We start from the raw sequence: 23,199 nt of genomic DNA, 5'->3' as shown, positions 1-23,199 counted from the left end.
AGAACTAAATATTTATCAGATCACTAACAAACTATGCATTTAAAAAACATTAGTTAGGAAGTATTACTACATTGTTCAATTAATATTTTAATCTCTCAGTTGAACCAATGTGTTTTTTTCATAAATGAAGATCACTTTTTCTGATAAAGGAATTTATGCTCTGTGTAACACCTGTAAAATAAAGAAAATTTAAAAAGAAAAAAATTGTTTCCAAACTTGCCAAAATTGAGATTTCCTGGCAGTCTTTTTTCTATGCACAGGTGTATGTACACATATAAATGTACATTTTTTGCACTTAATTACATAAGTTATGTGTGTAATGTGTATTCTTCCTTTACCATTAGAGTGAATATTTTCCCATTTTTAGGATAAGAATGTGCTCAATCATCCTAATAAAACATGTAAGCATTGTTACTGAATACTTCACATTTCAGTTCAGATTGCAGAAACCTTCATGAGAAATTTAAGAGGAGTGAAGTGGTTACGTTACCTTTCCATCATGAATATTGTTTATGATTATTTTCTTACCTATCTCCGTTTCAGTATATGGAGTAAACAATTTCTGCACAACTGGTTCTAAATCTTCTCTTGCTGTTTTAGAAGATGTACAAGTCAAATGAACCAAATCTGTTTAAAAAAAAAATTTTTTTTGAGTTCCTGCTTACCACGAATTTTACAGGGTATTCACATTCAAGGCACTAAGCTGGTTCCATAGGAAATAAAGAGCTGAGCAAGCCATGGCTCCTGACTTCAAGAAATTTATAATCTAGTGATAGGGGGACATGTAAAAACCATACCAATATGCTGTGTTTGTTAACTAAATAGCTAAATATGTGTTAACTAACAACTATGATAGAGCACACTAAGGCCTAAGAAGCAGCAGCAGTTGCTGGTTCATTTTGTAAAACCAGCAGAGTAGAAAAGCATAGGAAAGCATTTATTCATAGAAAGAGCTTAAGCTATCTTCATAACACTCCCAAAGAGGGTTGATAAAGGACTGCTGAGCAAAATAATTGTGTAAAAAAGACTGAAAGTGAAGTATTTATTTACCTAGAGAACAATTCATATTTGTCAGACAGAAGAACCCATTTATACAAACTTTACTGATAAGTTAACAACTAATCATCTATTCATTATGGGATTCTCTAAGAAACTTTTTGGGGGGATACTGTTGGCTTAGTTTGAATCATACATCTACTTGAAAGTTCATAAAATAGCATAAGTTAAAAGAGTCTATACTATTTTCTGAAATTCCAAATCACTTCCTTTTGCATTTATAAAATCATAGGGCTCAGACGTCAGAGAATGTTTGGGTTAGAGAATATCATGTACTAAAAATAGCCCTTCATAGAAGTGAAATGCTGTAGCCTAATTCATTTAAAATTCCTAAGGGCCTACACACGGAGGTAAAGGAGGGACGAAAAATTCTATGTACTGAAAGAAAGGGCTAAAGGGATCCTTAAATGGGAAAAATTCTTATGGTCCTGGAAAGGGCTTGGAGGGATAGGTTAATGGCAGAAAGAATGTATTTGAGAACAGTATATACTGAGAAATTCCATCTCCCAAAACACCAGTAGAAAAATACACCCACTTCTTTTCTAAAAGTTTATTTCAGACTGCTAGACTTTTTTTTTTAATCCAGGAAGATAGTTCAAAGTTTATCATGAGCACCAAAATCAAACAGGAATCTTGTTATTAAAATTCACTCCATAGTCAACTATTCTCTCTCTATATATATCTAAGCATAAATCAAGGACTCTTAATAACCATGTGTGCTAAAAATCACATTTTGTAGTATTTATTTTTCCAGGTCCACCAAAGTAAGTGATATTTTAAGAGGGTTCCTGCCTTACTTATGACCTAATAAAAGATCTACCTTAATTAAGCAATGTTTTTACATGAATTTAACAAAGGTTCCCATTGGTTCTGCGACATTGTAGGATGTATGATACTAATTATTTCAAAAGGTATAACTTTCACAGCAAAATTATTCCCAATTAACTTAATTTTTTCAAATGCTATATAACTTTGGTGGGAGGGAGTTTAAACTCTTCAGAAAATTGCTGAATTAAACAGAGCAGAGAACTACAAAGGCAAAAATACCTGATATAACACTCAAGAGAAACTGTCCTGTCTCCTCATCTCACAGTCTTATAAAATACCAATGTTCATGTCAAAGTTCTCAGTTTTCCAGTTCTTTCCTATTCAATTAATGTGTACTAGGGGAAAAAGGAGATACACATAAATATAAAAAGTATATTTTGAAAAATATCTTAATGGTAAACTATTGGTTCTATAAAACAGGATATATAAAAGAAATACACTGGAGCAATTATATCCTTTATGTTTCCTAACAATATAACAGAGTTCAGTTCAGGGAGTGCTAGCAGAAATTTCTAGTAGTGAAGCCAGATAACCATCTTGTACTTAATAATTTTTATAGCAATCCTTAGAAAGAAAAATTAAAGAAATTCATAACCCGAATTCTAATATCTATACCTTGATGTCACATCGATGCTACATTATTATCTACAAATTTAAGATATAAGTAGCTAATTTTTCTCCCTACCTATCCTACTTTTCCTGTTGCCTATGTCACTTCCTTGTATCCGTTACTCTGAATTCACTACTTCTCTTCATATCAGAAAGATTACTGATGTTATTTTTTTTAAAAAAATCAGATTATTTTTAAAATTGGCTTATTAACATTCATACTTCTTGTAAGCCCTTCGTCAGGGCAAGTTTTAGAGTTGATTTTTTTCTTGTAAAGATATAATTGTCATAGTGTGTTCAATAAATATTTGTGGCTAAATATGATTTGCTTCCCTGTCATAGGCAGACATTAAGTACTCATAGGCTTAAACAGACATATGCATGCCCATGAATCTATGTATGCATACACATGCGTGGGGAAAATTGTCCTACTTTTATATGAAATGTAGGAAATTATCTAATCGACCAGGATAGAGGTAAGAAAAGTATCAATGGATAATCCTTAAATTATTTAAATCTGCCTGAGAAATGTTCACAGACATTTTAAGATTTACCTATAAAATTCTCAAAAGAATTTAAAAGATTATGCAGAATTGACTGTACAGCTAACCAGTATTTGTCAGACACTATTCTAAGCATGTTAGAAGTATCATTTCACTTCACCTATGCAAAAGCCAACTGTTATCCTCATTTTATGGGGGAGAAAACAGGAACAGTGGACTTAAGCAGATTTCCCAAAGCTATGCAATTAGCAAAAGGAAGAGCTGGAATTCAAGTCCACCTGGGCTGCCTCTAGAGTGTCTGCTGTTAGTCACAAAATAATGTTGGGTAATTTAATAATCTCCTGTCCAAGGTGCAGCCTGTCACATCAGGCAGCGGTCATAAAACTAGGATGTGTACAAAGCTACAAGAGGACTTTTCACTAGGTACAATAACTGTAAGAAAGTTACTGTCCAGATGCTCAGCCCAGCCTCCTTCCACTTTATTCAGCAATGCATTTTAATAAATTTATTTGCTTAATGATGCTTTATTGAAATTATAATATATTATAGTTTGATTAATTTTATCCAAATAATAATTGTATTGTTTAATCCAGAAGCTTATTGCCCAAGAAGATTTAAAAACTAATTCTATTTCCATGTATTTTTTTTAAATGAGTGATAATGGGCATCAAATATCTCTGGTACTTAATTCAACTGAATACATTTTAAAAAGTGATATTATAGTTTTACTATTATTTATCAATATTTATAAAGTTAGAAACTACATTCTTGGCAATTATTTGAATATAACAAAAATTTGTATATTTCAACTTGTTAGTGTTCAAGGGGTACATGAGAAAAAGTTTAAAGGCCTAAGCATTAAGGTAATCACAAAACCAAACTTACAGAATGTCACATTTCTACTAAAATTTATCTCTGTATAAAAATGCTTCTTTGCATCCTGTAACTTTAATTCTTCTCCACAGCATTAATTTGCTCAATAAATGCTAAAAATAACCACAAATTAGATCAGATGGGGAAGCACTTTCCTAAAAGTATTACATTCATTAGTACCAATTAACACCTATTAAGATTTTGAAGACGTAATAGAAGTGGAAATGCTACCCACTGGCATCAATAAGTGAAATTATAATTGGCTCCAAGAAAATATTTTAAATCCTGACTCTACCTTTTATAAACTATGGTCCTTTTAACTCATTTAGCAACTGCTTAAAGGCTTAATGGGATAAAAGACAACAAAATGTGTTCTCTGTCACAATTCCTCTGTCTGCAATATACTTAGATTTGTGTTGGCATTAAAGAAACCTTGGTGCAAAATAAGCTTTAATTCATAGAATGTAAGGGTAATGCTTGAAAAAACTTGGATGGAGTGCCAGTCACAAACAGCACCACTGAAACAAAGAGCTTCTGACATTCAGAAGTAGACATCATCATCAAACTAGAAATAAGAACATACTTTCAGTTCTCTAAAACTGGGTTTGGAACACTGATCTGTCATAAGCTACTGTTCTCTTACAAGTTGTGTTTTTTTTTTGTTTTTGTTTTTTTATTCAACATATGAGAAGTAGGATTTCTACTCAGAATTTGTACAACAATGAGCACATTTGAAAGTGACAGTGAAAAGTCTAATGTTCAGCAGCAGGGTGATATTCTAAAGGATGGTTATACAGATCTGGTATGACTTTTCCTCTCTGTATAGACTTGGCCAAATCAGTTTCTCTCTCTGGCCTCAGCATCCTCATTATTAAATGAAAGAGATGGAATTAGTTTATCTACCACAAGACCTCTTTCTAGTTCTAAAGTTTTATGAATCTAACGCCTTTCTCATTGGCCATGCTGCTTTTGATGATGACAGACTTTAAACCAAAAGCTGACGGCATTACAAATATGAGTGTAAAATCTAAGTAAATGCTTGCTGAAAAAACTAGGAAATCTATTCCTTAAGCTTCTGAGATTATCACACACAGAAGTCATTCACTCTATACAAGTAGGCATAAATTGTTCCAAATACATTTATAGAAACTTTATGTATGGGCTAGTCAGCAAATGCATTTGGTAGTGCAACCTAACTAGGAATACATAATTTATATTCAGTGGTACCTTAGTTTTTTAATGTAATGCATTCCAGAAGACTGTTCAAGTTCTGAAATGTTGGAAAAAACCAAGGGATCAACAGCCGACAGCTAGGCCTCAGGATCTTGCCCTCAGTGGAAGCCGTGTGGCATGTTGGACTTCCCAGGCCAGTTCGAAAACCAAAGCATTGACTTCTGGGTTTACAGCATTCGTAAACTGAAATGTTCGCCAACAGAGATATTCGAAAACCGAGGTACCACTGTATAGGGATCAATGTGGCTCATAACTTCTTTCATATAGGTATAAAGGCCAAATATAACTTATGTAATATAGTCCCAGTAAGAATATATGACTGTGTCAATGAGATAGAAAAGTTCAGAAACACATTTTCTTTATGGTACCAAATGAGGAACTGAATTTGATGACATATGGGCACACAATTTGGTTTTTGAATACACCCGTGAAAAATTCCAAAGTAACTCTAGAGTCAGCTTGTACTTTCTCAATAGAATTTAACGGAAAACACCTTTGAATATCAACTTGAGATCGTGAGGAAAAATATAACGTTACTTGTAAAATCAAATCCGCAGGTTGTGACACTACTAATAAAAAGAATTTATATAGTCACATTTTCAAAAACAAATAAAACAGGCACCAATGATTGTTCCAAATCGTTATCTAAACTCATTTTTATGAAAGGCATATAACATTTTCTTTATAGGGTCATAAAAGCAGAAAGGATTATATAAACTAGCATATATATATATATATTTAATCTTTTTTTAAAAAATATATCTTTATTGATTTCAGAGAGAGGAAAGGAGAGAGAGAGAGAGAGAGAGAGAGAGAGAAACATCAATGATGAGAGAGTCATTGATCGGCTACCTCCTGCAAGCCCCAGACTGGGGATCGAGCCTGCAGCCCGGGCATGTGCCCTGACCGGGAATCTAATCCAATCCCGATCGCCTGGATCCTAGGTCGATGCTCAACCGCTGAGCCACGTGTGGTCGGGCTACATATATTCTTGATTATTCATTATTTTATATATGTTCACATTATATATTCACAAATATATAATCATATCACAAATAACATCCTGTAACATCAAATCCCAGAATAAAACTGCTGTTACTGATGGATTATTATTTACAAAAAAAGGAGACTTAAAACGGCCTAGAATATGAATTAAGTACTGTCAAGCGTGTGAACCTAAATGTGAAATAGAAGGGTTGCAGAGATAATGTTTTACTCATTTACAAACAAATTTAAAAGTAAATAAATCCCATATTAGATTCGTTTAGGATTAAGAAAAGATAAGTAGAAAATACAGATGTCAGGTATCTTCTGAAAGATGAACTATGTGTGTGAAAAATATGACTTGTTCAGCTTTGGAAAACACAAAAAATAAATTTCAAATATTTAAAAATCTCAATAACTTGAATCACATAAGCTGAGGGGAGGGAAACTTAAATTGATTTATAGATTTAAAAAATATATATAACATTACTATTTTTAAAAAGAAAAATAACTAGGCTAACTTAGGGTTGCTTAGAAAAGCCTTACAGTAATGGATAACAACGACTTGCTATCATTATATCAAAATACCAACTTAACCAATATTGACCTTTGTTTATATTGCAATTACAGTAACTGACATCTTACTTATTCAGAGGTCTTTTACATACAACTAAGAACCAGGAAGTATAACACCTATCCCTACTCCTAAAAAAGGCTTTTCAGTACTTAAAGATGTTATAATGTCCCACAGACTAACAACCACAAGCTCAGAACTTGATTACACCATATGCAATTTCAACAATTTTGGCTATCTTGTTTTCTGGCTCTGCACAGATAATAAACAGCAAACAAGGGGGAAAAGAGTTCAGTGAAAAGTGCTGCCAGGAGAAACAACCTGACAGCTGCATGAAAACAGCTGGAGGAAGACATATAAAATGTAGATGCAAGAAATGATAAAAGCATGACAGTATAGGGTCATTTAGCATAAGAACAAATAGGCCTAAACACCTCAATAGGCCTCAAGGGCATCACTGGGTTGCAATGGTATATAAAAATAATGTTCATAATATTCCTAAGTTATAAGAAAGAGGTTAAAAAATGTTTCATATATTTAGTATAGAATGTCAAGGAAATGTGTGAGACATGCTAGAAAGATAATTATTTAAAAAACAAAAATTTCAACCCTAAAAGAATACATTTCAGCTATCTAAAGAATATATTTGGAGAGACTACAGCACACTGTGGGGTGCTAAATAAATGATATATCATTGACCAGTGTTTATATGCTAATGGGTATTTCTAACTGGCTTTCAAACCTTTCCTATTCAACCTCAATTCCGCTGTAATAAGAACTCATTTAACAAATCACCTAAAATATTTTTATTTTGAACAAATGGTATTTCTGGTTTTCTTAGAAAGCATTTCTGTTAGGTATTGCTGGTCTGTATGCAGATCAGAAGTCTGTTTCTGGAGGAGGAAATTATTCTGAAATAAATGTGACACCCGTGAAAAGTCATTAAAGAGACTAAAAAGTGAAAGTGAACTTAAAGTATTTTAGTATCTTAAGGACATTTACATACTTTGCAGCATTTGCGTAGCATAAGATAAAAAATAAAACATCTAAAATGTGTGATTTGTAAAATGAAAAATTAAAATTGTTGAAAAACTGAAAATACTGAATTATATATTCTATCTTATTACACAATGCCTAAAATATTAACATAAGGTTTTCTTTAACAAAAACTACAAAATGAATTTTATGCATTATACTTCACTGAATGCAACACATTAACTGAATAAATTTTAATATACAGTTAATACCGGTCAACCCTGAATTACACTGTAAAAGGTCACAAATTTCTATCCCATTCTCAATGGGAAGAAAGTAAAAGCTGGTGCTGATTCAAGAATGGATGAAACAGAGATAAAGATAAACTGAGTATCAGAATTAGTCCACAAGTGAGTACTCAGTGTGTGCTTGAAAAGTACAATATAATCTTCATTATATGTGGAATCTAATGAACAAAATAAACTGATGGACAAAATAGATCCAGAGACTTTGAAGCATGCAACAGACTGACAAATCTCAGAGGGCAGGAGAGGGAAGAGATTAACCAAAGAACTTATATGCATACATGCATAACTTATGGATACAGACAATAGTGAGGTGAAGGCCTGGGGGGGGGGGGGAGGGTGGAGGGGAGTCAGTGGGGGAAAAAGGGGATACCTGTAATACTTTCAACAACAAAGATAAATTTTAACAAAATACTTATGAAAATTTAAATTCCTCATCTCATATTTAAGTGGTGTAAAATGCCTTTGAAATCAGAAACATTTTTAAAAGGAAAATATTATTTTTTACATATAGATTGCTATGGCTAATGAAGAATAGACTTTACTAGATTCAGACATTAACAAAACCCAGTATTTAAAAATAAAAAGACTTCAATTTTTACTAAAGAATTGCCATTTTTTCTCTAAAAGCCATAATTTTGTAATAAGAATGTCTAGCAAACAAGCTAATTTGTTCATGAATGATATATCTTTAAAATGCATTTCATTGTTAAACAACTGAACTATAAATCACCAAATCTCACATCATTTACTCTCTATAAATTTCATTTTATTACCTGTGAGGAATGGGTACAAGTCACAAAGTCTCACTGGTATATATTTTGAGTGCTTGATTTATTCAGGTATAACTGCATTAGTTACAGTGGTTGCCAACATTTATCTTCAAGTGATTTTTGCAACAGGAAGACAATGAGTCCATGATTTCATCATTACAACCTCAATCTGAATTGAGGCAAGTGAAGGAATTTGGTTCCACTCAGCTGGCAATACTGATTATATGCCTGTCACTTACACAATGGACTGAAGTCTAGATGTATTTGTCTACTTAAGTAATTGTTTTAAGGGAAAATAAGTCTCAATAAAAACTATTTAATGATTAAAAAAAATGTCAAATTTAAACAATATTTAGACTTTATTCTTCCTAAATACTATAAATTTTTATTTTTTCATTTCTATAAAACAATGACCACATGGAGGATTATTAACAGCTCAACACTGTAATAAGTATAAATATGAGAGTATAAATATGGGAAATCCACAACATAGCTAATCTCGTATGTGGATGAAAAGGGGTGACATGCTAACCTGACTAGCTCAGGGCAGGTCGCACGGTGGCCTTGCTAAAGTAACCACAAAGGATGGTCTGAAATTAAAACTTTTTAATTAAAAGCAGTTTATGGTGGGCAGTCATGTCCTGGGCCAGCATCTTCCCCAACAAAGGTCAATCTTTACCTTAACTGAGCCTATCTATTGTCTTTTTGCATCTACAATAAATCATTGGAATGTCAAAGTAATTCTCCTTTTTCCAGACCCCTCAAAGCACAGGCACCACTCACTCTGTGGAGACCACAAATCCCCTCATTGTTATTGAGTTAATTGTTGACTATTAACTATCCTGTACCCACCTGGGTAAAAGATGTATATGTGTCTATCAATTTATTTTTCATCTAATCCCAGAGGTACCTGTCCCTGCCCCCCAGCCACAGTGCTTTGTTTTCTCCTGCTTCCCTAATCTATCACCAATGGATTTCATGGAACCCACATAAGTATCTTCTTTTTATTGTAAGGTATAAAATAAGGTGCAAAACTGCCATTCTCTGGAGCATTATCTGAATCTGTTGAGATTTTGCTTCCTGGCAGTTGTTGACAGTTTTGCTCAAATAAACTCACAAAAATTCTTCACATTTTTTATTGTTTCTTATGTTGACACAGAGATATAGAAAAATAAGATCATTCAGACAGAATAGTAAAAAATCTTCTCTCAAGAACCCTAATAGAGACAAATTCTTCTGCTGAAGAATTTTTTTTTCAAATATGAGTAATGTCAAATTCTACATACTCCTCCCTCAAGGTGGGTTTTTATACCATGAATCTTCAGCATTTTCAGTTTCTGGTGCTTGACCTAAGAAACAATGAAATTTTTCTGTGAAGAAATAATTATGTAAATTTTAAAAACCTGTTCTACCATGCTAAGGATATTCTTTATTCAAAAGGTTAAGGAAAAAACACAAAACTCTTAAAAGAGATTTAGAAATAAAAGTAGTTAGGGAAGAGAATGATTTTGTAACATTATAAGCTAAGAAATCTGCCTATAACCAGGGAGTTTCAAAAGAAGGAAATAAATGAGTAGAGAACAGGTGGGGATACATAAAATAAACACTTGACATATTTTTAAATTTTTTTCTGACTTGAAACAGAAAAAAAATCAAGAGAACAGGAAGGGTTGTTTAAAGCCTTCTGTGATATTATCAGGCTAGTTCTGTTTCAGAAGACAGGCATGCAAATCACCAAGAGTAGAATAAACAGGACTAGTTGTGACATCAATGACTCAATTAGGGCAGCATCAGGAAAATACATCATTAAGGACTTTTAATGTCCGAATTACAAATTACTCCTTAAAGTCTATGAAGAGGCACAGAGCATAAGAAAAGGAGAAGGGAAAAAAGAAGACAAACTTCAATTAATAAAAGCAAGTGAATGAAAAAATGTCAGTTTTTATCTCAATGTATTTCTTAAATATTGTTATATATCAAAAATTAGCTCTATTATTAACTATTATGTAGGGCTTCTAAAATAATGCATGTTATCATAGGAAGAAAGTATACAAGATCTAGAAATAAACATGAACTTCTCTTTTTATCTAGAATAGGGGTGAGAAACCTCTTTTCTGCCAAGGGCCATTTGGATATTTATAACATCATTTGCAGGCCACACAAAATATCAACTTAATAATTAGCTATGAAAAAAGCTCCTAGATTTATTAAATTTCGAGTCCCACCAGCAGTTGCCTTGGCAGGGCCAGACCAAATGATATATGGCCTGTGGGCTGGATGTTCCCCATCCCTGATCTAGAACAAGGTAAAAATATAAATAATAAATTCAAACTTGTCTCCTTCAGTCAACTTTCTGGGTGTAAGCCATATGATTGAGACTAAAAAACCAAAGCCAGTTAATTTGTATATACTGCTGGTTTTGTATATATAAATTGATTGAGCTATAGTAAAGATCAGTGAGATAATTTTAAGGGGAAAAAAAGAGAAAGCTGGAGCTGGAGAGGTTTTTAGAAGAAAAAAAATCTTAGCCATTTTGCTTAAAATAATGTCACATACATTATCAAACATGTATACAGGACATGTGGCTTTTTTTTCACACGATGCAAAATCAGGATCATTGAGAGTTTTCAATTTCTTTACAAATCCTTTAGACTAACTCCCCAATTTTTTAACTGAAGTGTAACTGGCATACAATATTGCATTAGTTTCAGGTATACATCATGATTTGATATTTGTATACATTGTGTAACCACAATGGTATAATCACCACAATAAGTCAATCCAGTTATCCCATCACCATAGAAAGGTAATATAGTATTACTGACTATAGTGACCATACTATAAGTTATATCCCCATGACTTATTTAAATCTGGAAGCTACTGCCTCTTGATCCCATTCATTCACCTGTTTCACCCATCCCCTAGCCACCCTCCCCTCTGGCAACCACCGATCTATTCTTGTATCTATGAGTCTAGTTTTGTTTGTTCCCTAGTTTTGTTTTTTTAGATTCCACATATAAGTGCAATCAGATAGTATTGTCTTTCTCTGTTGGCTAATTTCACTTAGCATAACACCCTCAGGTCCATCCATGTTGTTACAAATGATGAGACTTTATTTTTTTTATGGCTGAGTGATATTCCATTGTATGTATGTAAGTACACACCACATTTTCTTTATCCATTCACCCATGGGTGGACACTTAGCTTATTACCATATTTAAGTATTACAAATAATGCTGCAATGAACATAAGGGTGCATATATCTTTTGAACTGGTGTTTTTGTTTTCTTCAGATAAATACTCAGAAGTGAAATTGCTGGATTATATGGTTGTTCTATTTTTAATTTTTGAGTAACCTCCGTACTGTTTTCCATAGTGGTTACGCCAATCTGCATTTCCACCAAAAGTGTACGAGGGTTCCCTTTTTTCCACATCCTTACCAATACTTGTTTATTGACTTGATGATAGCCATTCTAACAAGTGTAAGGTGATATATCATTGTTTTAATTTGCGTTTCCCTGATGTTTAATGATATTAAACACATTTTTATGGACCTGCTGGTTATCTGTACGTCTTCTTTAGAGAAATGTCTATTCAGACACTCTGCCCATTTTTTAATCAGACTGATTATCTTTGTGCTTTTGAGCTGCTTGAGTTCTTTATATATTTTGGCTATTAACCTCTTATCAGGGGTTATGCTTTGTGCCTGTTCAAAGACTTTTAGGTGTAATTTGTAATTTATGCATTAAAAGTATTTAATACTGTATTTTCCTTCTACTCCCATTCAATAAGTTTTCATTTTGATGATGTTTTCTTTCATTGTAATTTAATGTAGTCCAACTTTTTTATTTTTACTTTTGTTGCCCTTACCTTTGGGGTCACATACAAAAAAACCCTCCACATTTGTAAGACCCGTCTCAAGGAGCTTACTGCCTACGTTTTCATGTAGCCATTCAAATCTTTTATCCATTTTGAGTTAATTTTTTTGTCTGGTATAAGATAGTTGGTCCAGTTTTCCAACACCATTTATTGAAAAGAATGTCCTTTCCCCATTGTATATTCTTGCCTACTATGTCATAAATTGACTATATATGCATGAGTTTATTCCTTACATCTAAAGTGAGTCTCTTGTAAGCATATAGATGAGTCAATTTTTTATTAATTCAGCCATTCTATGGCTTCTGACAGGTGAGTCAGTCCATTTATATTTTAATTATTAATAGGTATGCACTTATTGCCATTTTGTTCACTGTTTTCTAGGCATTTTTGTTCCTTTTTCTCTTGCTTTCTTCCATTTTGGTTTACCGACTTTTTATAGTGGTATGCTTAGGTTCCTTTCTTATTGTCTTTTGTGTATCCACCATAGATTGTTTTGTGGTTACCATGAGGCTCACACATACACACACACATAATATACACACATACATACATATATATATACATATACATACACATATATATACATACACATATATATACATATACATATATATATATATATATATATATAACAGTTTATTTTAAATTAACATGATTGATTGCATTCTATAACTGCATATTCCCTCCCCCCACAACATGGTGTTTTTGATGTCACATTTTACATCTTTTTTATTTTGTGTATCCCTTAACTAGTTATTATAGTTATAGTTGTTTTTATTACTTTTGTCTAGCTTTATATGCGATTAATTCATTACCTTTACTATCTATTTACCAGTCAGATTTTTACTTTCAGGTGTTTTTTCTTACTAATGAATGCCCTTTGTTTCCAGCTTAAAGAAGTCCCTTTAACATTTCTCGTAAGGCCAGTTTAGTGGCGATGAACTCCTTTAGCTTTTCTCTGGAAAGCGCTCCATTGTTGAATAATAACCTTGCCAGGTAGAGTATTATTGGTTGGAAGTTTCCCCCTCTTTTAGCACTATAAATATATCATATGAATCCCGTCTGACCTGCAGAGCTTCTGTTGAGAAATCTGCTCATAGTCTTATGGAGGGGGGGGGGTTCCCTTGTATGTAATAATTTGTTTTTCCATTGCTGCTTCTAAAATTCTCTCCTTATCTTTAAATTATGACATTTTTAATTATAATGTATCTTGGCATGAGTCTCTGGTTTATTTTGTTTGAAACTATCTAGGCTTCCTAGATAAGTTTTTGGCCATTATTTTTTCAAGTAAATTTTCTGCCCCTTTCTCTCCAACCTCTGGGACCCCTATAATGCAAATTTTATTCTGCTTGATATTATCCCATAGGTCCCTTAAGCTATCTTAAATTTTTGAATTATTATTTTTTTTCTTTTTGCTGTTCTGCATGGGTGAGTTGAACTGCCTCGTCTTCCAGATCACTGATTCTTTCCTCTGCTTCTAGTCTACCATTGAAACCCTCTGCAGTGTATTTTTAATTCTGTTATTGTATTCTTCAGCTCTGTTACTTCTGTTTGGTACTTTCTTATATTATCTCTGTTGAAGTTCTGGCTGTGGTCATCTATTCTTCTCTGGAGTTTGGTAAACATCTTTATGACCACTACTGTGAACTCTATCAGATACATTATTTATTTCTGATTAAGGCTTTTTTTATGGAGTTTCATCTTGTTCCTTCATTTTGGAACATATTTTCCATGTCTTCAGTTTGCTTGAATCTCTGTGTTTTTATTTTTTTACTTATTTTTTTATTTTTGTTTAAAATATTACAAATGTCCCTTTTTCTCCCCAATTTCCTGTTCCACCCCATCCCACCCTCCTCCCCGGTCCCTCTCCACACCATTGTCCATGTCCTTGGGTTGTGCATATATGCGTATAAATTCTTTGGTTAATCTCTCCTCCTCCACTCGCCTGCCCTCCATCCCTCTGAAATTCGTCAGTCTCATCCATGCTTCCATGTCATTGAATCTATTCTGTTCATCAGTTTATTAAGTTGTTTAGATTCCACATATAAGTGTGACCTGTGTTTGTTTTTATATATTTCTCTTCAATTGTTTCAGAACCATGGGACTCAGAAGTGCAATTTCCCCTAGCCCCAGAGCCAGGTGCTAGAGGCAATCCCTGTGTGGGAAGCATGTGGGGAAGGGAGTGTGCTCACCCAGCCAGCTGTGTTGGGAACACAGCAGCAGCATGGGGAGGGGCAGGGTGCTCACCTGGCCAGCTCTGCTGGGGATGTGGTAGTGGTACAAACCCCACAATTTCTAATAAAGGAAGCAAGATGCAAGAAATTAACAAAGTCAAAGAACAAATTGGAAGTAATTCTGTAGACTCTTTGGCAAATACTCTCTGCACACTACCAGTATTTCCTAAAATTTCCTATAAAGTCAAGCTGGAAATTGATTCCTACAATAGGTATATGAATTAAAAAATAAATGACTTGTTAAAATAATGTGTTTTTTTTTCAATTTCATGACATATTAAGATAGAATGTTTCAAAATCCTTCGTTTTTCATTTGCTAGTGGGTAAAAATTTTCCAATAAACTTTAGTTTTTTTACTTTAAAGTTAGAAAACATCACTTTAAAAACAAAGCTTGGTACGTAGTTTTTTCCCCATTTACTCTACAGAGCTAAGCATAATGTACATATTTAAGTTCTAGGGATATATATGGTTAAGCCATGGTTCTGTTCCTCGTATTGGACAAGAAATGTAAAGCTAATTATGCTACAATTGCTCTGATAGCAGTATAGCATGTTGGTTAAAGAGTACACTCTACATAGAATTATTGTGAGGGATTAAGTCAACCTATGTAAAGTACTTAAAACAGTGCCTGCATATAGTGTTTAATATATGTTAGTAATCATTATTATTAAAATGGTGTAAATGCTAACCTAGAGGGAATTTCAAGACTCTATCTAAATAGAGGAGCAAAAGTCTAGGTGCATGAATGAGGCTGGAAAGGCTTGGGAAAAGTGGTAACATTTGAGCCAGGAGTCAAAGGATGATAAGGCATTTAACTGGTTAGCAACACAACTTTAGGTCAAAGAAACAGTATCTGCAAGGGCCAGAAGGTGAGAGAAACCACGGTAATATTAAAAAAAATATTTTGCTATATGTAATATTAATAACAAGTATATTAGCAATGGTATTCTTATTATTAATAGTAGCTGCCATTTATTATATGCTTACTCTTTGCCAGGCTCTGTGTTAAATGCTTTATAAACACTGAATCTTAAAAACAGCCCTAATTCATTAATATCCATTGACACACAACCTTTAGTACAAGCTCAGGAAATACTTGTTGAATGACTATCATCACAGAATGTAAGAAAATTGTTTTCTATATTGTATTATAAAAAGTCCATTGTTTTAGTGTTGGAAAAGTGTTTTTTATGCACAGAGAAAGAAAAGTATATGAAAGCATTGTTTTATTTTTATTATTATTACTTTTTAATCCTCACCTGAGGATATGTTTACCATTGCTTTTCAGAGAGAGTAGAAGGGGGGGAGGAGGGAGGGGAGAGAGAGAGAGAGAGAGAGAGAGTGAGAGAGAGAGAGAGAGAGAGAAAGAGAGAGAGAGAGAAACATTGACATGAGAGAGACACATCAATTGGTTGCCTCCCACACACACCCCAACCGGGGCCAGGATCAAGTCTGCAACTGAGATACATGCCCTTGACTGGAATTGAACCCAAGACCCTTCAGTCCACTGCTGAAACTCTAACCACTGAGCAAAACCAGCTAGGGCTAGTTTTATTTTTTAATTTTCAGCATTAGCATAGTAGCAGGCAGCTTTATGGACCCTGAATAAGAAAAAAGTATGTCTGAATCATTGCTCTGCCAATTACTGAAGTGTGTGATCTTAAACAATGTAATTAAACTCCCTAAGCCTTATGTTCTAATGTATAAAATAAAGCTTAATAGTACCTACTTCATAGGAATATTTTAAGAACTGTATGAAATAGTGGGGGGAAGTACTTAGCCCTGTACTGGCTCCCAACAAATCCTTAATGATAACTATTATTATTAGTAGTAGTAACAACAGTAATAGCATTATTATATTTTAAATATAAATATCACCATATGACCTTGGACAAATAATCTTGCCATCTATCTGGCTTTTCCGGACACAGGGCCTAAGTAAGACTATATAGTACTCTAGGTTACTCTTACCCAGATGACTGACAGTCCCTGGGTGAAATGCAGGAGTGAGTAGACAAAAGGTTGCTTTATCACAAACTGTTTTAACAGATCTGTCAAGAAATATATTTCACCCAAAGGTAGAGATTTCCTATATTTAGAAAGTACAGAGGTGCTCTAGCACTATTTTTTACCTTACAACATTGTACTCTGAATAATAATATGAAGGAGGTTCTTTGACCTCTTTAGTGATTCTGTTATATAATTATAACTCTATTATATGAAAAAGCTACTAAGACAAATATATACATATGAAATATATTTTAGTGTTTCCCCCAAAGAATATATTGGAAATCAATGTCAAAATTGCAGGGAAATGTCCAGGGAATGTTTAAAATAGCTATGCTATTACTTATAAAAGAAAATGTGAAGGTCACAGTACCACTTCATGCTACATATGACTATAGAATGCAAGAGACATACTTTGTTCTTCTCAATCAGTAGGAAGACTTTTCTGAATGAACTGAGCTGAAGAAGAGGACTGGGGATGAGAGAGTATATGCACGCATAAATAAGTGAATTAAGTGGGAATAGAATTCAAACGACAAAGAAGGAGCTGTGTGGGAAAGAGCTAACTTAAGATGGGTGATTGATTAGTATGTAGCAGGGTACATGCCTGGGTTTTGGTCTTGATCCCCAGTGGCATGGGTGGGGGGACATGCAGGAGGCAGCCAATTAATGACTCTCTCATTACTGTTGTTTCTCCTTCTCTCTCCCTCTTCCTTCCTCTCTCTGAAATCAATAAAAACATTTAACAAAATTTTAGGAAATATTTATCAAAGTAGGAAGATTTGATAGTAATGAAGAGTAAAGAAAAATGGTTAAATTTAATGATCACTAAAACATTCTTATATCATAGTAGCCTGGAAATAAACATGCAAAATTGTGGATTCAATTGTACTTAATCAAAGTTATAAGCAACTGGTATAGTATGTCAAATTGTCATCACACTATCACAAATGTTTTTAATGTGATCCTGTATATTTGTGACATATTCAGTTAAGTATATTTTTAATTAATATTGTAGAGAAATCAGAAAATCAAACAAAGAAAAAAACTTAAAAATCAGTTACCTGCATTCCCATCATTTAGGGATAACCACAGCTTCGATTATTATATACTCTTTGGAATTTGTTTCCTATAAATACACTGATGTAGCTATGAGTGTATATATTTGTGTGTGCATATGTATATATAAACTCATACAAATATATCATCCCTCACAAACAAGAAAACCAAACCAAACAAACAAACAAACAAACAATCCCAAATGAAATCCTGATATCTCTAATCAAAGGACAGGGAAAGGGGCAAACTAACAAGACAAAACAGTTAGACAATAATTACTCTCTCTACTCCAGTCAAACTCCACAGTAAAAACTGAGGTCCCACATCTACAATTATCATTAAAGGGTGAATGGGGAGTCTAGTTTCCCACAGCAGTTGTGAGGTGTGAGCCACCCTAATTCTATGATGGGTTCCTGTTCTCTAGTCTACCAGACATCTGTGTTTTTCCATGGATTAAAACATAAATACAAAGTATTGGCCATTTATCCAGTTCATATTAAGATTATCAAGGCATAATAACTCAAAGAAAATTAACAAAAACTAAATCTTATATGAAATTTGTAATTGAAAAAAATTAATGAAAAATCAAGACTTCTTTATAAAATATAGAGATGAAATATTTGACCTGAAAAAACTGCACTTGAGACTCAAGAAGAGAAAATGTAAGACTTATTGATTTGTTAAAAGTTACTGCTTCTTTTCCTATGAATTTTAAATTTTTATGATATTTGCCATGCACAATATGCATATTTCTAGTTAGAATTAATTAATAGTCATGGTTCCACAACTTCCAGGTGCCACAACCTTCCTGGTGGGGTGGTGTCAAAGAAGCAGGGGGCCAGGACTTTCATTCCCACCAGGAGTAACAGTCACCCTACACAGTGTTAGTGGAGGCTATGGCAGGATCCAGGATTTCTACCCCTACCCAGCAGGAATGAGGCACTGCCTCTCTGCCCCAATGGGGTGGTGTCATAGGAGGCCTAATGGAGAGTCAGGTCTATTACTAATGCTTTAGTAATGAGTCCACACTCTTCTCACCATGTTGTTAGTGAAGGCCAATGGGGAGCAGTAACAAGGCTCCAGGTGCCAGTAGAGGCCAAGGAGGGAACAATCTCCAGGTGCCAGCAGAGGCCAAGGGGGGAACCAGGACTTCTACCACAACCTGGCAGTAACAAGATGGAGCCTCCTTTCCCCACCAGAGCAGTGCCAGAGAAGGCCTGCTAAAACAGAATAAGATCTAAGCCCCACTATAAATTAACAAAAAATGCCTGAGTATGAATCCAAAATTACTCATTATACTAAGAACCAGGAAAACCTCAACTGGAATGAGAAAAGGCAATTTGAATATGCCAACATGACACAGCTATTGAAGTTAAAACAGCCATCATGAAAATGCATCAGTGAGCAATTACAAACATGCTGGAAACAAATGAAACAGACACTCAGCCAAAAGAGTAAAAGGCTCAGCAATTAAATCAAAGATATAAAGAAGAACAAAATGGAAATTTTTAAACTGAAAAATACAATAATAAAATTTAAATTCAATGTATGAGTTCAACAGCAGAATGGAATGGACAGAGGAAAGAATCAGTGAACTTGAAAGTAGAATAATAGAATATGAACAAAAAAGAGAAAACAGATTATATAAAAATGAACAAAAACATGTAGTTTGTTCTCTTCTCGGTGCTCTTTGTATTATCTTATTGTTACCACTTTAGAAAAATTCCTTTGTACAATCCATTGTGCCTAGCATGGTAGACTGCTTGTAATAGGTACAATAAATATTTTTGAATAAAAAAAATTAACAGAACCTAAGAGACATGTGGAACTATAGTGAATGTCCTAACAGTCATGTCATAGGAGTCCCAGGAGGAGAGAAAGAGGATGAGGGTGAAAAGTATTCAAAGAAATAAAGGATGAAAATTTCCCCAATTTGCAAAAGACATAAATCTGCAGATTCAAGCTGCATGAATGCCCAAAAGAATAAATCTAAAGAACACGTGCCAAGACACATCAAAATCAAACTCCTAAAAATTAACCACTAAGAAAAAAATCTTGAAAGCAGCCTGAGAGAAAAAAAAATTATCTAGAGGGGAAAAACAATTCAAATAACAGGATATTCCTCATTAGGAACTCTGGAGGCCAGAAGAAAATACATCTTACCATGGAATACTATTCAGCAATAAACAGGAACAGACTATAGATACATGCAAATTAGATGAACCTTAAGGAAATTACACTGAGTGAAAAAAGTCAATCTTATAAAATTAAAATTACATACAATAAACCCTCGATTTTGTGGACTTCAATTTAATGAACTTCAGGTATAAAGGACAAAATTTCTGGTTAGTATGTCATATGTGAAAATAAACACCCTGTTAATTTTAAAATGCTTTTAACCAAGATTTGCTTATAATTTAATTAACAGGGATTTTTTGTTATTGATTTACTGTTATTTTAAACAAATTTTAGCAAATAGGCCATATGTTGGAAAAAACACTGCAGTAATTTCACTGACAGAAATAAATATTACATATTTACAACTATACATATTGAAATACAAGAGTCACTGCTCTTAAACAGTGTTCAGCAAATGATTAGCATGTGATCACACCACATCTCACATGGTAAATGGTTCTGTTGTAGCCTGGTGAGACTTCCTGCAGGAGTTTTAATGTGTGCCAGCTGATTTTCCATGTGCACTAAGCCACGCCCCAGCTGTGTGCATTTGTTTACTCACAATGATTGGTGAATGCACACATTTACTAAACCTATTCAGTAAAAATTTAAAATTATAGTAGTGCATATAGAAAACTTTTCTGTGAAATCAAACTTTTCATTCATACTTAATTTTAATTACCCAAACATAACTACATAAGTAAAAACAGGTAAATTAACTAATTTGTCAATGTTTTAACATACACATTTGGAAAACCAACTTTATTATATAATGGACTGTCGGCTTTAACAGACACCCCCTTGACCGAATTAGTCTGTTATATCCAGGTTTTACTGTGTTGTGTAATTCCTTTCATATGACAATCTCAAAATGAGAAATTATTGAGATAGTAAACATGTTAGTGGTTGCCTGGTGTTAGTGGGTGTGGGGAGGTAGGAAGATGGCTGTGGCTATAAAAGGACGTCACTAGGAATCCTTGTGATGGTCACAAGAATCTACACATGTGATAAAACTGCAGACACACACTATACCAATGTCAAATTCCTGGTTTTACTATTGTAATATAATTTGGTAAAATGTAACTATTGGAAGGAACTGTCTGCACTATATTTGCAAATTCCTATGAATCTACAATTATTTAAAAACTAAAAACACAACACACTTTGACCCAATAATTCCACTAAATTGTTTTTTAAAAATATAATAATGGATGCGCACAAATATTTACTTATAAGGATGACTGTTTTTTGCAGGACTATTAAGTAAAACTTTTCATAACACTTAATCTCAACAACATGGAATTAAATAAAAATGGCATATCTACAATCACTGAAAATGGTATCATAAGACATGCCAAAAGATTTTTGTTTTATTAACTCTTTTGAAAAAGATTATAAAGCAGTATGTAAAATTCATTACATTTTCATAAAAAAAAATATATATATATGAAAAAAACAACAAAGAAATATACACCAAGTGTTTATCATTTCTACGCAGAGGTTTTATATTAATTGCACTTTTCTTTTTAACATCTTCCAAATTGTCTATATATATTATTAAACTGGGGCTACAAAAGTGTTTCATATAGAAACATAATTTATAAAAATATATTTACAAAAATAATCACAAATATAAAATGTAATTTAGAAAACCAAAGATGAAGTTTTATTTCATAACTAAGACACTAACACCGATAAAAGGACATGAAAAACTGGTTCAAGTAATAGGGGAAAATAATGATAACTGTCATGGTAAAGATTTACCTATATCACAAATCACTATAAAAGGAAAAAAACCTTTTCTGAGTTGCTTTTCAAATGAAAATTCGGTATTGCAGCAATACTGGACAAATTTTCTTCACTCTCCCTGCTGACAGCAAGCTCCCAATTATGTTTTACCACATTTTTACCACCTTTTGGTAAACAGTAGCTCTATACTTGAAAACATAGTCAAGTTTTCCTTGATTATGCCAAACCAGATTAGTCTTCTGCTTCTCATAATTCTTACAGCAGTGTGAGTAAAACTTAATATAAATTTACAGAATTAAAAATAATTCTAGCTAATGATATTGTTATGTTTCTGTCCTATGAATCTCTAGAGTCCACTGTTTGTTGGTACCTCTCCTGTGGTACTTTCTGATATTCTGCCTTTTAGAGTTACTTTTGTGTTTGTCTTATCTGTCCCACTAGATTGTGATTCCTCTAAGGTCAGGGCCTAGTCCACATTCATCTTTATCTATTCTGCAATGTACATTGCACTGTTAATACTCTCTAGTTCCACTAGGTGTGCAATAAGATTATGAATGCTTCAAATTAGGCATGTCAACCTCTGCTTGTTCATAATCCCTACAAGAACATAGTTTAGATCTAGGCACAGTGATGTCTAATGTATACTTGATGACTTCTACTTACTGGAACATCTTTAGGGAATATGTTGCAGAAGTCATAATATATGACAGTGCTGGAAACAGAAATTTTGATACAGATAGGAAAAAGAACAGATAAAGTAGTTTCTAACTTTAGTCTCATTAAGTAGCCTGGCCAGCGTGGCTCAGTTGAGCATCGACTTATGGTCCAAGAGATCATGGTTCGATTCCTGGTCAGGGTACATGCCTGGGTTGTGGGCTCAATCCTCAGTGGGGGGCGTGCAGGAGGCAGATGATCAATGACTCTCTCATCGATGTTTCTACCTCTCTCTCCCCCTTTCCCTTCCTTTCTGAAATCAATAAAGATATATTTAAATAAATAAATAAACAGAAATAAATTGAGAATTTATATACATGGTAGAAGTTCAATAATAGGATTAATAATTCTAAGGAAAAGTAAACAAGAAAACTAGTAGCAAAGAAAAAAAATTTCTTGAAAGCATATTTCCAATAAGCTTAAGAAAAATTACAAAAAAATTTGGAAAGTCATAGAAATTCTTTCACTGGAGAACTTAACAAGAAGTGCCTGTGAAGATTTAGCCACAGAAATGTTTAGAATGAAATGATTTACTGTATAAACATACAATGCTGTGTGAATTAATTCTATGAATAAAAACATATATGTGGCAAAACTCTGTAAACACAACCCTGACAACTGTAATAATAATTGCCCTCTTTACTTCCTAAACAAACACAAAAGAC

The 23,199-nt window shown here is 33.4% G+C and overlaps 1 protein-coding gene across 1 annotated transcript in view; it reads right to left on the bottom strand.

Moving 5' to 3' along the window:
* CHM (CHM Rab escort protein) overlaps nucleotides 1-23,199 on the bottom strand; it is a 218,496-nt gene that overhangs the window by 22,582 nt on the left and 172,715 nt on the right. Inside the window, exon 13 of the mRNA XM_016213295.2 lies at nucleotides 529-627. Coding sequence (XP_016068781.2) covers nucleotides 529-627 — 99 coding nt within the window. The remainder of the gene's footprint in view (nucleotides 1-528; nucleotides 628-23,199) is intronic.

The sequence above is a fragment of the Miniopterus natalensis genome, chromosome X, assembly GCF_054644295.1.
Source record: "Miniopterus natalensis isolate mMinNat1 chromosome X, mMinNat1.hap1, whole genome shotgun sequence".
Classification (NCBI taxonomy): Eukaryota; Metazoa; Chordata; class Mammalia; order Chiroptera; family Miniopteridae; genus Miniopterus; species Miniopterus natalensis.
The sequence above is the reverse complement of the archived record's forward strand: the minus strand, read 5'-3'. Positions and strand labels throughout refer to the sequence as shown.